Source organism: Styela clava, chromosome 9 (assembly GCF_964204865.1).
Source record: "Styela clava chromosome 9, kaStyClav1.hap1.2, whole genome shotgun sequence".
Classification (NCBI taxonomy): Eukaryota; Metazoa; Chordata; class Ascidiacea; order Stolidobranchia; family Styelidae; genus Styela; species Styela clava.
In genome coordinates this window covers 3,721,901-3,736,211 of record NC_135258.1, presented here as the reverse complement: position 1 = coordinate 3,736,211, position 14,311 = coordinate 3,721,901, and the positions used below count along the sequence as shown (strand labels likewise).

At 37.6% G+C, this 14,311-nt stretch overlaps 2 protein-coding genes across 2 annotated transcripts in view; one reads left to right on the top strand and one right to left on the bottom strand.

The window, feature by feature from the left end:
- The window catches only part of LOC144427375 (uncharacterized), an 89,486-nt gene that overhangs the window by 8,232 nt on the left and 66,943 nt on the right, over positions 1-14,311 (top strand). The gene's annotated exons all lie outside the window — the stretch shown is intronic.
- On the bottom strand, positions 8,773-13,090 carry LOC120340075 (uncharacterized). The gene is made up of 6 exons (XM_078116615.1): positions 12,999-13,090; positions 11,488-11,561; positions 11,386-11,401; positions 10,448-10,792; positions 9,496-9,707; positions 8,773-9,072 (listed from the first exon to the last, which is right to left on the bottom strand). The coding sequence occupies exons 1-6, from the start codon at positions 13,045-13,047 to the stop codon at positions 8,872-8,874; spliced, it is 897 nt and encodes a 298-aa protein (XP_077972741.1). The 5' UTR covers positions 13,048-13,090; the 3' UTR covers positions 8,773-8,871.

Sequence of the window (14,311 nt, the reverse complement as noted above, 5' to 3'; positions counted from 1 at the left end):
ACGAAATGCCATTTTTTGATTACTCTCTGAATGTGACGCGGGCCACAGATGATGAGGCGGCGGGCCACATTTGTCCCGCGGAACTGGGGTTGGACCATCCTGAGCTATGCTTTCTGAATTGGGCTCTGTATAAACAAAAATATTTATGAGGTGTTAAACTCGGATTTGGAAAGTAGACTTTTGATATGATTTCATTCACACATAATTCATGAATTAGGTAAGCTTTGCAATGCTATTGGTAAAAGCAATGGGTTGGATGTCTCCAATTTTTACAGCAATAGCGATGCTAACCTTAACTACGAGAAGAAGTTGTAAAACTAAACAACATCCGCAAAGTAACTCTCAACCACAATTAACTCTCATGCCACGACTTGAAGAAATGAAATACAATCGAAAAAAAATCACTTTTAATAAAATATGTGATTAAATATCACCAACGAAATAGTATCAAATACACTCGAGAAGTGATTGTCTCCGCCAGCAAAATAGTACATTTCATCTCTTCAAATAGGTGGAAACCATCCAATAGATTCAACATTGCAGTGGTCCCTCACACTTTTTGATTTCACTCAATGTATATCTTGGCAATTCGGCTGAAAAAAAAAATGACATAGCAGGCAGTGGCGGCGCGTGGTCATTTTGACAACCGGGGCAAGCTACTGCGGGACCAAGTCACCCCCATCTACGGGGACAGGATGAGCGCTGTAAGTTCTCCCATCATTTTATGAGTATAAAAACCATTCCATCGGTAACAACCAATCGGCAAAGCGACAATTTTTAACGATAAGAAAGTGTCTTTAAAACCGGTCCAAGTCAAGGGATTAATAAATATAGACATAGTTTATTTTGAAACCTCTTTCAAAAGGAAAGGCAATATTTACCCAGATAAATACAATGACATATTAACAGAAACTTCGGGAAAGCAGACAAACCTAAAATAAGGTTTAAAACGTTACTATGAAGAAAGGAAAGCTAATGCAAAGATAAGGACATGCGTCGCTCACTCATAGATATATATGCTGCTAGACTTCTACTGCTTGAACATATATGCAACACGCCGCGGTTTCTTGGAAGCAAAATGCTCAATAACGCGCTGATTAAAGTCATGCATCCCAGAAATAACGTCTCTGTGAATGGATAAAACAGCCAAAGAATTTAATCTATCTTGCTTCATTGTGTTTCTGAGATACGTTTTAATACGCTTCAGCGTGCTGAATGTTCGCTCTGCGTCGGCGGAAGAAATAGGCGTCGTCAAAATGATGTCCAGAAATTTTGCAGACGCCGCATAGGTAGTTACTAGAGTGTTATCTATGAGGAACCCATGGAGCGCGCAAGTTGATGTGATGTTCAAAAAAGTTTGATTGGTGTATATACATCGCAATTCATTTTCCAATTTACCCACGTTTATCATGGGGTAAAATTTAGAGACAGTAGCCAACAAATGGATGGTAAATTGACGTGCAAATTTTGAAAAATTTTTGGGGTTCATCAAAGAGAACGCGGCAAGGTGTTCAGTGCGCAGACGATCGCCTATTTGATTCACCAGAATGTCACAGCATTCCTTTGCAGACAAAATCAAACGCTGCGTTTTTGCCCGCGGCGTAAAGAAGCACTCCATGTGTCGTCGTATTTTATTGTTTCCCGGATACGAGATATAGCATCGCAGAAGTCTGAAATACACGACTGCACAGACGCTCCATCCATTAGCCTTGACTGCAATGCGCCGTATAATACATCCACGTGATAGAATATTGTGGAGAAAAAGCGAGAAAAATTGAAAACTCGCCATCTTCTAGCAGACGCTTTAGACCTGCCGCCTCCCTCACAGAGCGTTCGTCCCGCGCATGAGGAAAATCTTCTTTTATATAAACTCGAACACCATGTTTCGACCCACTCATGACTGCCGCGCCGTCATAAGTTTGAGCTATCAATTTTGACTTCGCGTTGTAAGGCTGTAACACTTCTTTCAGTACAGCCGATATCCCGCAAGCCGTGCGATCAACGATTGGTACAAAGCTGTGAAATCTCTCGGTAGGTTTACCATCTTTCACAAACCGAAAAATCACAGCCAGTTGGGAAACGCACGTGATGTCAGTTGTCTCGTCAGACTGAATCGAAAGGAACTGGCAATTCTCAATTTCCAGAGCCAAATGTTGTAAATAAATGTTATACATTGAGTCGAGCAAATCATTTTGGATATCCTTAGATGTCCCTTTCGAAACAGTTGCGGCATCAAGATGATCTCTCAATACTGTATCTAGGGATGCGGTGTATTCCACCATATCCAAAAATACCCCTCTATTAGAAGAGCCAGCCCGTTCATCGTGCCCACGGAAGGACAGCTCGTGACAACCAATGAACTTCAAAACATCTATCAATCGACCGAAAACATGGCGGTTTTTCTCGACGTTTTGGTTGTGCCGACGAATAGAAACCGCGCGTCCTTCATCCAACTGTGCTGCAATATCAACATTTCCGAATGTTCGGTATTTTACTGCATTGTCCAGATGCTCCATAAAAGATTGATGATCCCTGGCACGCTCGGAAAGATGTTTAAGATCTCTAAAACCAAATTTACACCAACGTGGGTCACGGGCGGTAGCAAAAAGTAGGCAATAAAAACAAAAAAGTGCATTTTTGTCCTCGCTGTAACACAACCATTCGTGTTTTTTATACCAAGTTTCTGCGCAGAATGTACGCCGACGCTTTCCTTCGTCATGGGATTGTTCCAGTGAACAATTTTTTGGTTGATAAGGCCCAAGACGTTGTACCTCTAATTTTTGTTCCAGCGGCAGCTGCGAAAACGGAGTGCGAAGTAGTGTATCAACCTTATTCATTATGTGGTCTAAGGCTAAGAAATGCGAAGCCGGAAAGAAGTGAGGAGCTCAAAAGGAATGTGGAAAATCGAGAGCAAATGGACTAAAGGTCTCTAACTGATTCAAATAGCGAAACAAGCGACAAAAACAAAGGCGAGGAAACTATCAACTCTTCAAGCAACCAACGAACGAGAAGGAATGCGTGAATATGTCAACAAGTTGTTGTAAGAAACGTCGGCATTGTGTCGTCATAATTTCGGGGCTAGCCCCGATGATTTAGTAAAAGAAACAGAAAACAAACGAGACAAACGCGGCGAGTGGAAGATAAAAGAGAGAATACGATTTACAATGAGCAACCAAGGGCAAAATCGGCGTCGCCCCGTCGACGTTCGGCGAAGGCTTTGCAAGCGAAAAATGAACCATGTCGGGAGAAAATGGCTAGTGTAGACAGTCTGTGCAACCGATATTAAGGTATTTTTCGAAGCTTTTTTATTAAACCGAAAAAACAACCGGGGCGTTGCCCCGGTTGGCCCTATTGAAGCGCCGCCATTGCGGCTTTCTAAATAAATGTCTCTACAAACCGTCACTGGTAGGGAGGGGGATATTATATTTTGCAAGAACTGAAATCTTCATGATTTAACATTGTCAACTAAATTTATCATAACCTGGATGGATGAAATGGACATGATCCGTTAGTTGAAAACGTGTTTGTCTGAGCATCCATGCTCAACATCCACAAGCATTGATTTCCCCACACTCGCTATACCGGGTGAACACCCTAAAATTCCGCCCCCTCTCCCCCCCCCCCCTACTTTTTAGGTGTGACAGCATACTTTAATTCTTATCGTGAATAAAATTGTATTTGAATATTCAGAACGTGGCTCATGTGCTGATGTAGATCATCATTCAAATACATAGCACACTTTTATAAGTTACAAATACTTTTATTACTAATAACAAAATATCTACCACTTCCTAAATTTGGACCCCTCCGCCTGGAATAAAGAGTTGAAGAACAAACTATTCACTAGTGACACGTGACAGGATCCCGGCCGAACAATCTAGTCAATCTATATTTTTCAACCTGCTGCCCGCGGGGCCACAACGAAAAATTGTGCGGGCCGCGGAGAAATGCCAATCTTGAATGGTGTGCGGCCCGCGAAACGGTTATTTAAATTGGTTTAATCTGGTACGTGAGAGTAATTCTAATCCCTTGGCGTTGTAGAGCCTATACCTGAGTCCAATATTTTATTATCTATGCCTATGACGTTACAGTATCCTAACAGCTAGCTGGTGCGAAGCGAACAACGCATGTCATAAGATCAATAACCTAAATTGTGTGCTTGCTACCACTAAGAAGCCTATGTTAAATAATCGTGTGGCTCGCAGTTTCAACCAGTTATTTCTATCTGGCCTTTTTGTATTAACGGTTGCACACTCATGAGCTAACCTGTTGTTAGTGAGTTCAATAAAATAAGAACCTGATTTCTATATTCCGATTCTCATTGTGAATGTTTTGGTCTGTTTACTTTTCCAGACACTTGTAATCATTGTGCCATTACTTGTTGTTACTTAGTAATTATTACTTGTTTACATGTTGATGTGAGGGTGTTACCTTGGTGATGGTGCATTATAGCTTGTAATAGGCCTGGATAAAGGACCTGTATATGTGTATCTGCCTTGAGGACAAATAAACTTTTCACTCATCACCGGGGAAAACCTTGGTATTTTGCGTAACAGATTAAAGTCTTCTGGATGAGGCGTCATTTATAAAACACTCAGTGTGATTTGATATTGAAATCGAACTGAAAGTCAATTCAAAATTAGGCAATCTAGTAAACTACAAATGTTTGCTGCAATCCTCCGGTTAACAACCATAAGTAAAAAGTAATTGGCGAAATAGTTCTTTTTTTAAAGCTATGGTGCGATATTTTTATACCCTAAAATATGAAATCCCATTACTGACACAAACCCTAGTATTTTGGCGTTGTAGTTTGTATTTCTGAGGTTCCGGGTTTATTGTAAAGTATTCAATACGATATCATCCTCAAATCAAGTCTGATTCATATCCGCTTCCTTCGCCGCCCAAGTAATGCAAAAATATTAGTATTAACAGTTTTAAGACGTCTAAACCCAAAAGAAAACAATAACTCGTGCCCATCACTGACAGCAACGTCATGTCATCCATACAAACGTTCCGTCAAATTGTATACCAAAATATTATAGAGAACTCAAAAAGCAATTTGTATCATTTTGATTATTCAACATGTAATATTTGCTGAATAAAACAGAGCGAAATCCTTCAAAATTTCACAAATAGATCAGAGTGATCAATCGAAAAAGAAAAAATAGATAAACGAATGTAGTCTAATTGATAAATTTCAGTCATTTTGAACCAGGGGTGTGCAACACGGGGCGCGGGCCACAACCCAACCCGTAGATTTTTCCTATTAAAAATAAATTCTTAATCCGACAGTTTATGTTTAAAAATGGCGCTCTCATGGGTAAAAATATATAATGTTTTTTTTTTTGCTTTTGTCGTTGCGTTAAATCTTTCGCCGTTTTGTTCGGTTCCTTCATTACTGGAAGGGTAAGCGATAGCCACATTCTCTTCTCTTGCCTTTCCCTGCGGCGTTCTGGTTGCCGCCTATTTTTTAACTCGTTGTGTACATCGAAAACCAGCTAAATGTCTGAAGTTGGTTATATGGTCCACCGACAAAAAGTATTTCACACCCCTGTTTTAAATCCTTCCCAAACGTAAAAAAAACGTAAAATCGCATGAACAAAAATTTTTAAATAATAGGTTTTATAAAAAGCATAAATTGCATTTTTCAGATCTAGTCAAATATTGTCTTATTTGTCGTACAGCTTAGCAAAGTTGAGATTGATTTGCATAAATACGGGCTAATTTTCTGTGAAACAATTTAAAGACTTGAAGGCGTGGTATTTTTCCGAGGCACACAATTTAGAATTTGGCTATTCTAGCAATGTACGGGAGTTCCGGCTAGCCTACTAGTCCAGGTATAACTAAGAAATAGTTGACTATTTGATTCTCTCTTTTTCCTAATGATATATATATTCGTACTACCATCCTTGGTCATAATATGACAATAATAGTTATTTTCGGACTATTTTACGTTTATGTTCATGTTTTGTGAAGTATTCCCGCACTAACTAAAATCATTTTAGGCTTCCAACTATGATCCGTGCTTGATCCGTCAACATTTTTTTTTTTGTAAATTTTTTATTCTACTACTAGGTGAATTTTATTTGTGTAGGTATTTCAAAGCTTAGAGATACACGAAAGTATTTGTCATTACTTCAAAGATAAGTCATTTGAACGAGCGGGAAACAATTTCGCGCACATAATAAACAAACAAAGATTCCAGACAACTATCGTGAACATGCTCTTACATATCATTGAATATTTCGCGTTTCGCTTCGCTTGCGAAGCTGAGTCTGGTTTTTCTGCAAAGGTGACGTAATGCTCTTTGAGCAGAGCGCTTAAATCTTGTTTCTTTGTAACACGTGTTCATCGGAGCGATGAGAGTGTGAAATGTTCTCTCAAAATTTTTTGAAATTTCTCTCTTCTTACCGGCGTAAGGTCGAACAGTTTGCGGGTACGTCATCTGGGCGCGTTTTAGTAGGAAGACGCGAAAATAAGCTTTTCAAAGAGATATTGGGGGTGTTCCTGGCACGTTTGGTTGACTAGTCATTACATATTATAAAATGGTACAAAAAGTCGATTGTAACCAGCGGAAAAAGAGGGTTAATGTCCGACTCGAGAACAACTTTTAACTTCATTTGGTTATAACGTTATAGAAAATCATCTCCGGACGCCAAAAAAGTTTAAAAGAAAAAAAGAAATTCTGAGTAATAATAAAACAAAATATAGAAACAGACACTCATTACGGTCAAAGACGCTTCAAAAATTATTGAGTTTTCTAGAATTTTATTTTATGATAATTTTTATCATAAAAGTTTTCTAGTTGGTTTAAATGAGAAATAACTTTTTAAACTAAAAAATCCCATAATATTTAGAGGTTACTGATAATGGGCCATCATCTATGACAATATTTCCCATTTATATCTCTGTGGTATTATAGTGTTATTTTGATTGTTAGATTCCAGAACCCGTTATGTTTAAAGAATTTATGCCCAACAAAGTGAAAACACCCATCAAATGGATATATAAACTAGCCAAATCGCAAACAATTTAATACTAATTCATTCATTCAGAAACAAATTAGGTTAAAATAATAAATTTAAACTTTCTTGAACACATCTGAGAAATATATTAATAATGGCATATTGAATAGAAATATAACAAACAAAATTAATGAAATGCATACGCGATTAAGCCCAAAAGATGGCTCACTTGTAGGCTTACTTTACGGTCCCGATTTAGCCTTGGCAGTCCCGATTTTAGCAAGTTGTCACGCCGTCTCGCCGGTAGATCTAAATGTCCCGGTTATGCAGTATGACAGCCATAAATATATTTTTTATTTGATATATATTCATATAATTTTGTCAACTGATACATCCGATTCCCCACTGATTTGAAACTCACTTCACTAGTTCAGATATAGAGAGAAATCGACGCAATTGAGAATTATTTGCGACAAAAACCAATGAAGGAGATTTTAACAAAATTTACAGCTAGTTTTGATGCCCGTAATCTAACCACAATGGTTTGAAAATTGTTAAACTGTTACTAAGTCTCGGTAATCGAATCAAGGTCGGCTTGCCAAATCTGCGCTGTCCCGGTTTTTCCTACTCCAGATATATCGTAAGCCTACTCATTTGCATAAGTGAACATGATCCCCATCGGATCAGCTTATAGGATGGAATTAAGATGAATTAATTGTGTGGAGCAAAGTAATACGGAAACATGGTCACCGATTTATTAGCTTGTCTCTTCTCAGCATAAATTTTGAATCTTATTACAAATGCCACGCGTACATTTAACTACGCTTAGGCCTACCATATATATGAAACTAAAAACCGGGACAGTACGGATTTGTCAAACCTTGGTTCAATTTCTAATCTTAGTTGTAATCAAATCACATAAAAACAAACACTTTCTTTTCTACATTTTGAATAGTTTAACGCTGGATGTTGAATTGATGTAATAACATATAGGGTGTCCATTTTTAAAATTGCAAAAGGAGTTTATCGAAACCACATATGATTTTGGTCCTCACAGATGTATTGAATGAAGTAAAAATACTTAAACAATTACTCATTAAAAACCAACAAAGCTGGTTAAGATATTTTGAGAACTGACTTCATAATAAAATTGAAATTGTAAAGGGACTTTATGGACAACCAGTATAATAATCACTATCAATATAGTAGTTATCTCTTTCGCACTGAATTAGTGAAGTGAGTTAGAAATCAATGATAAATGGCCTGCCTACATTAACAATAAAAATAAATTTTGTTTTAATATTAAATAGAAAAAATATTTATGACTGCCATATTTAATGATTGGAACATGTAAGTCTGCTGGACGGAACACCAGGGCAGCTTGGCAAAACCGGAACTGTCCCGGTAAGCCTACACATAACTTCCAACATGCTTATCGTGATCTATGTATTTCTAAGTAGTCAAGGCGAGTGTGTTTTTGGTTTCAAAACTGTTTAACAAGTACGAAAAACAAGAATATCGATGAAATAACCGTCGCATATACGGTATTTGGTACTCCCGAAGTATGTGAACCAAGATGGCGGACTCCGGAACGTAGTATCAGGTTAGGGTTAGGCCATAACTTCAGGTACAAATACTACGGGAATCACTTGGCTAGTCCCCGAACTCGGTAATATAACTAAAATAAGGAAAATTGGAATAAAATCGTGGCCTAACCCTAACCTGGTACACATACCACTGTCCGGAGTACGCCATTTTGGTTCACATACTACGAAGTACCCATTATTTGTAGTTGTCTAACACGCCATCTGTATCGTATGCCCGAGTTAGAGTTTTGATTAGGTTATATATGTGGACAACATTTATTTGAATTATTTTTCGTTGAGTGAACATTCAATGTCTTACGTTAGAAATCATTTTCACAGATGGCTCCGTGATGTGGCCAGGAAGGATAGGTATTGCGAATTCCTCCATTGTACGATTGGTTTTGAAAGACACGTAAAGCAACAGCTGTTCTCGATGTATAGCGGTGTTGCGGAAAGCTAGCTTCCCACGCCTCATTGTACAGAGACATAATTTGATCATTCACGGAATAAAGTGTGCGGTTCTGTTAAAATAAAATATATATTTTGAGAAACATAACATAAACAAGTTCGCAATTTGTGAATATATTTCAAATATGGTTGATTCGATATAAACTAGTAGACTATTAAAATTCAAAGCACACAAAAGGGAATTGTAGTTTGATGTTATTGTTGGAGTCGGAGTCATTATTTTTACATTACCCGGAACATAGTTGAGTAGAGACGGAAGTGTTGTTTTATATTATTGACTCAACTGAGAATCTCTGACACAAGCAATTCATGCAATTTTGGATTCTCTTTTACCTGTACTTTTCACTTTTAAATTTTATTGGAGAATAAATGCGGTTACAAGATTTCTCTTATTGATTTTGTTGTGAATTCCATATTTTAACGTAACGACCACATTAGCAACGCAATTCTTCAGACTTGATAATATACTGATTCACCTTGTAACTCATTCCAGTACGAACTACAATCCATGACAGCCCATCAGGAATCATTGGGCGTAAATAATCTTTCAGTAGATTGAGGTGTGTGACGTCATAAATATTAGCCAGCTTGTTTTTGCAAAGAGATTTGGCAACGCCCAAAGTGACGTTCGCTTTGTCATTAACAATCACTCGAAAACATTTCGACTTGTAAGAAACGTCGCACTTTTCTGAAAACAGAAAATCACAGTTAATAGAGTTTTAAGGCAGATGTTCAGAAGACAATTGCTAAGATGTTTCATTTATTTTTGTTTCATTTCCAAGTAATGTAAAAATCATTTTTTTTCCTTATTTTTTGTATAATTTTTGCCTTACTAGTTTGGAAAAGTGAACTTGTGTTGACTTGACCACGTTCTAATACGGCCTTCCAAATAAATATCTGCACAAACCGTCACTGCTAGACAAAGTAATATTCTATTCTGTAAGTCTAAATAAGTAATATGTTCTGCACAAGGACAGGAGTCTTCCGGATTTAAAATCGACCACCCAATTTATGACCATGATGATGAGGTGATATGAAATCTAGATGTATAAACTCGTTAGTTAAAACATGCTATCTTATAGCATCCCATGTTCAACATTCACCAGTAACACGTGTCATAATTTGGCCAAACAATCCATTCTAGTAAGTTTTCGGTATTTTTGTTATTGTGTTTTTTACGGCTTTCATTCGAACAAGGCTATTCTAACCAGCCACTGTTAGGTAGAGATATGCTATATGTTGAAAGTACCGGAACCTTGGCATTCTCCCCTCATTTTGTAACCGCCTGAGTGAGGTGGTGTAGACGGGGTTTGACCCTGAGACAGGTAAACTGACTTGTAGTACTGATCGTGACAGATTTTATGATGCTAGGTAGACAATCGTTTAAGCTTCCTTTTTTTAAATAATTACAAAAAATCTTAGTCTCACCTGTGTTCGCAGTCAAAGTCGACTCTTGAAACGATTGAGTGGAAGCAATAGAAGTGATCGATCGAGTTGTGAACACATTTTCAAGAACAGTTGTTGTTGTGACGTCACGAAATTCCGTAGTATTTCTTGATGCAAGGGACGTAACGGCCTTAGTGATGTCATTATCATTTGTAGTGGAAACAAGAGTCGTGTCATCCAGTCCATTCGGAGTTGTTGCGTCAAACTTGGTGACTTGGGTTGAATGAACCTTGTTGCCATGGTAAACTTCGGTTGTTATGGTGACTTCATCTATCTGTTTGTCCAGCAACGCATTTTCCAGCGTTTTAGCCAATTTCTCTCTCAATTCTGCGCAAAACCAAAATTTTTAATTTCTACTTTTATATTGCGTATATCGAACTCCAGTTGATAAAATATTGACTCCAACGCCAGTTTTCGAATACAGGCAAAGACAAAATCCTAATCCTAGACTAATGAAATCAGGTTTCCTCAACTATTTATTGTTGGGGTCACTTCACATGGGTCCATTTATTGCGGTCATCAAAGTTTTCACCAAGTTTAAATAACCAATCAAGTTCTGATTCAGGTAAAAATGAACGTACTACATAAAAAAGCTTCTTTTTTTACTATAGATCAATCAAATAAAAAATTACACTCAATGAGTTGATTCGAATGTCGAACCAAATATTAAAAACATTCGAATTACATTTACTAATCAAACAAAATATTTACGTCACTATACTAGACGTGCCTTGTCGTGTCTTGGGCGCAAAAAAAAAAATGAAGACAAAAGCTTTCGCGTTTACAAGTTGTGTTTTATTTAAAAAATCGAATATTAAAAAAGATTTGAATCCTGAAACCCAGAAATTTGCCACGAAGTTGGCCTTAACTAAATTCATGTTATTAAATGAAATAGCGTGAAAAGTTAACCCAAATCTCACCATGCTCATTCTTTGCCTGAAAAATAAAACAATATAGTTGAGTCAGTTACAAAAGAGTTAATAATCATCAAAATAAGCATAATATAATCCATAATTACTCACCGTGATCTTTTCCTCATGACGGTATGACGTCACCACAGCACTGCCTCTGAATTCCACTTTCACAGAGATATCGACTGGGAATGGGAGAAAAAACATTCTGAGTTATTTATTTTTTAAGGAAAAAAAACAAAATTTTTACATTGCATAAATGGCGCTGTAACAAAGATGGTCTAGTGCAGTGGTTCTCAAACTTTTTAAGCCTTTTTTGAAATTTGTCAGGTCTCGCGCCCTATCTTGAAAATAACTAGCTAACAATAAGCTACAAGTAACAGATAGTAAAGCAAAGGAATGTTTTATTCATAAAACACTTTAAAAATACCTGGATAAAATGTAAATAAGGAAAGAAATGTAAAGATCTGGCAAGATCATATCTAACAAATATTTTATTTTTAATCAGCTTCACGCCCCTTCATGGGGCGAGCCCCATCATTTGAGATCTGGTCTAGTTGGGTAGGCAATGCTGAACCGGGAAGATTCCTAAACAAGCCGGAAGGCGCCCAGTTGGATCTCCGTCATTGCTTGAGGCTCGCATCATTTCAGTTTACTAACGGATAATAGGAGACACTACTAAAAACGCCAGTTCATTTGTACGCTGCTTGTTCCGCTGAGTTCATTTCAAACGCTGCGCGTTTCGTAGTCTTACTCGCGTGACTGGTATATTGTGGCTGAAGATATTCTTCACACAAATCCGTAAGGCTACTCCAGTTTGTGGAGTATCGAGACCAAATATAACTTATTGAAAAGAGTATTTTGCTATGCGCAAGGTAGAGTTCTTAGAATTTCAATTTTCGACTAGGATGCCGAGAAAACAGCGATACATTGTGAAAATATTGGAAATTGAATAACGATGGGCGCGTTTTTTTGTTGTTGCCATGGAAACGAAACTTTAATCTGGACTTTCCATAAAACGCACATTACTAGGGTGACAGAATAACACGCGTGTGAAATTTCAACTAGATCGGCCCAGCCGTTAAGACGCCAGAGCTGTCACACAGGCAACCAGACAGAGAGAACGATCGATAATAAGGGTCTCCTAGAGCGGAGACCCAATAAAGGAGCTTTGTTACATGTCAGTCGGTTCTTGCATTACCTTGCTCAGTTCGTGAATCATACAAGAAAGAACAAAAAAATCAGTTTGCGCAATACTAGAAGAATAATTGATACGGAAACTTGCTTTGTATTGACGAATTGACAAAATCCTGAACACCTGTCTCCGAATATAAAATAAAAATAGGACTCCGAATCCGCGAAAATTTAAAACAAGATTCCGAATCCGGAGATTTTTAATATACGACTCTGATTCCGGAAATTTCAAAACTAGGATTCGACTCCGAAGAATTCGAAAATACGACTCCGGAGATTTTGAAAATACGACTCCGACTCCGGAGATTTTGAAAATACGACTCCGACAATTAAAAATAAAAATTTCAACTCCTGAGATTTTAAGAGACGTCCAGTCATATTTCTTGAGCATTCTGGAGAATAAATTATCAATATTAAAACGAAATCACCTGTTGTGGCGAATCCAATGAGCACGAACAACAGCTTCAAAACCTCCATTGCAGATTAATTTTATTCCGAGCACAAAATCCTCCCCAGTGACTGCATGCAATTGTTCTATCAATACTATTTCTACACTTAGTTGATCATTTTATATGAGCAAACATGTATTATAAAATTTATAATCAGACTAACTCCATAACATTGCGGCCTAAATGATCAAAAATAACAAAGGAAGTCCTGGTGACGTTTTCTAATTTCATACTGTCAAAAAGTTTGCAATTTTCAATATAATTTCCGTGTTAGTCTCTGGCGTGGAATGTCGTCATAAAGCCCGTTTATTAATGAATCATATATGACCAGACATAAATGTATCGAAGTTTGCGTGAATACCTTATTTCATCATAGATCCTAATGTGTATGATTGTATGACATCATAGGCCACCAAAACGCTTCCGCATTTGAAATGCAACTGTTGAACGCGCAGTAATATGACAATACATGATATAATACCTTCAATGTGATATAACACCAGTGGCGGCGCGTGGTCATTTTGACAACCGGGGCAAGCTACTGCGGGACCAAGTCACCCCCATCTACGGGGACAGGATGAGCGCTGTAAGTTCTCCCATCAATTTATGAGTATAAAAACCATTCCATCGGTAACAACCAATCGGCAAAAGCGACAATTTTTAACGATAAGAAAGTGTCTTTAATTCAAGGGATTAATAAATATAGACATAGTTTATTTTGAAATCTCTTTCAAAAGGAAAGGCAATATTTACCCAGATAATACAATGACATATTAACAGAAACTTCGGGAAAGCAGACAAAACCTAAAATAAGGTTTAAAACGTTACTATAAAGAAAGGAAAGTTAATGCAAAGATAAGGACATGCGTCGCTCACTCATAGATATATATGCTGCTAGACTTCTACTGCTTGAACATATATGCAACACGCCGCGGTTTCTTGGAAGCAAAATGCTCAATAACGCGCTGATTAAAGTCATGCATCCCAGAAATAACGTCTCTGTGAATGGATAAAACAGCCAAGGAATTCAATCTATCTTGCTTCATTGTGTTTCTGAGATACGTTTTAATACGCTTCAGCGTGCTGAATGTTCGCTCTGCGTCGGCGAAAGAAATAGGCGTCGTCGAAATGATGTCCAGAAATTTTGCAGGCGCCTTATACATTTGAAAGTTCGATTAGCACCAAGATGACCTGCAGTGCGCAAAGAATGGAGCTTATGAAACAAATCCTGCCTCAAATTTGATGGAACAATCAATTGGATATGCGATTCCTCCGATTTACAATCATGAATC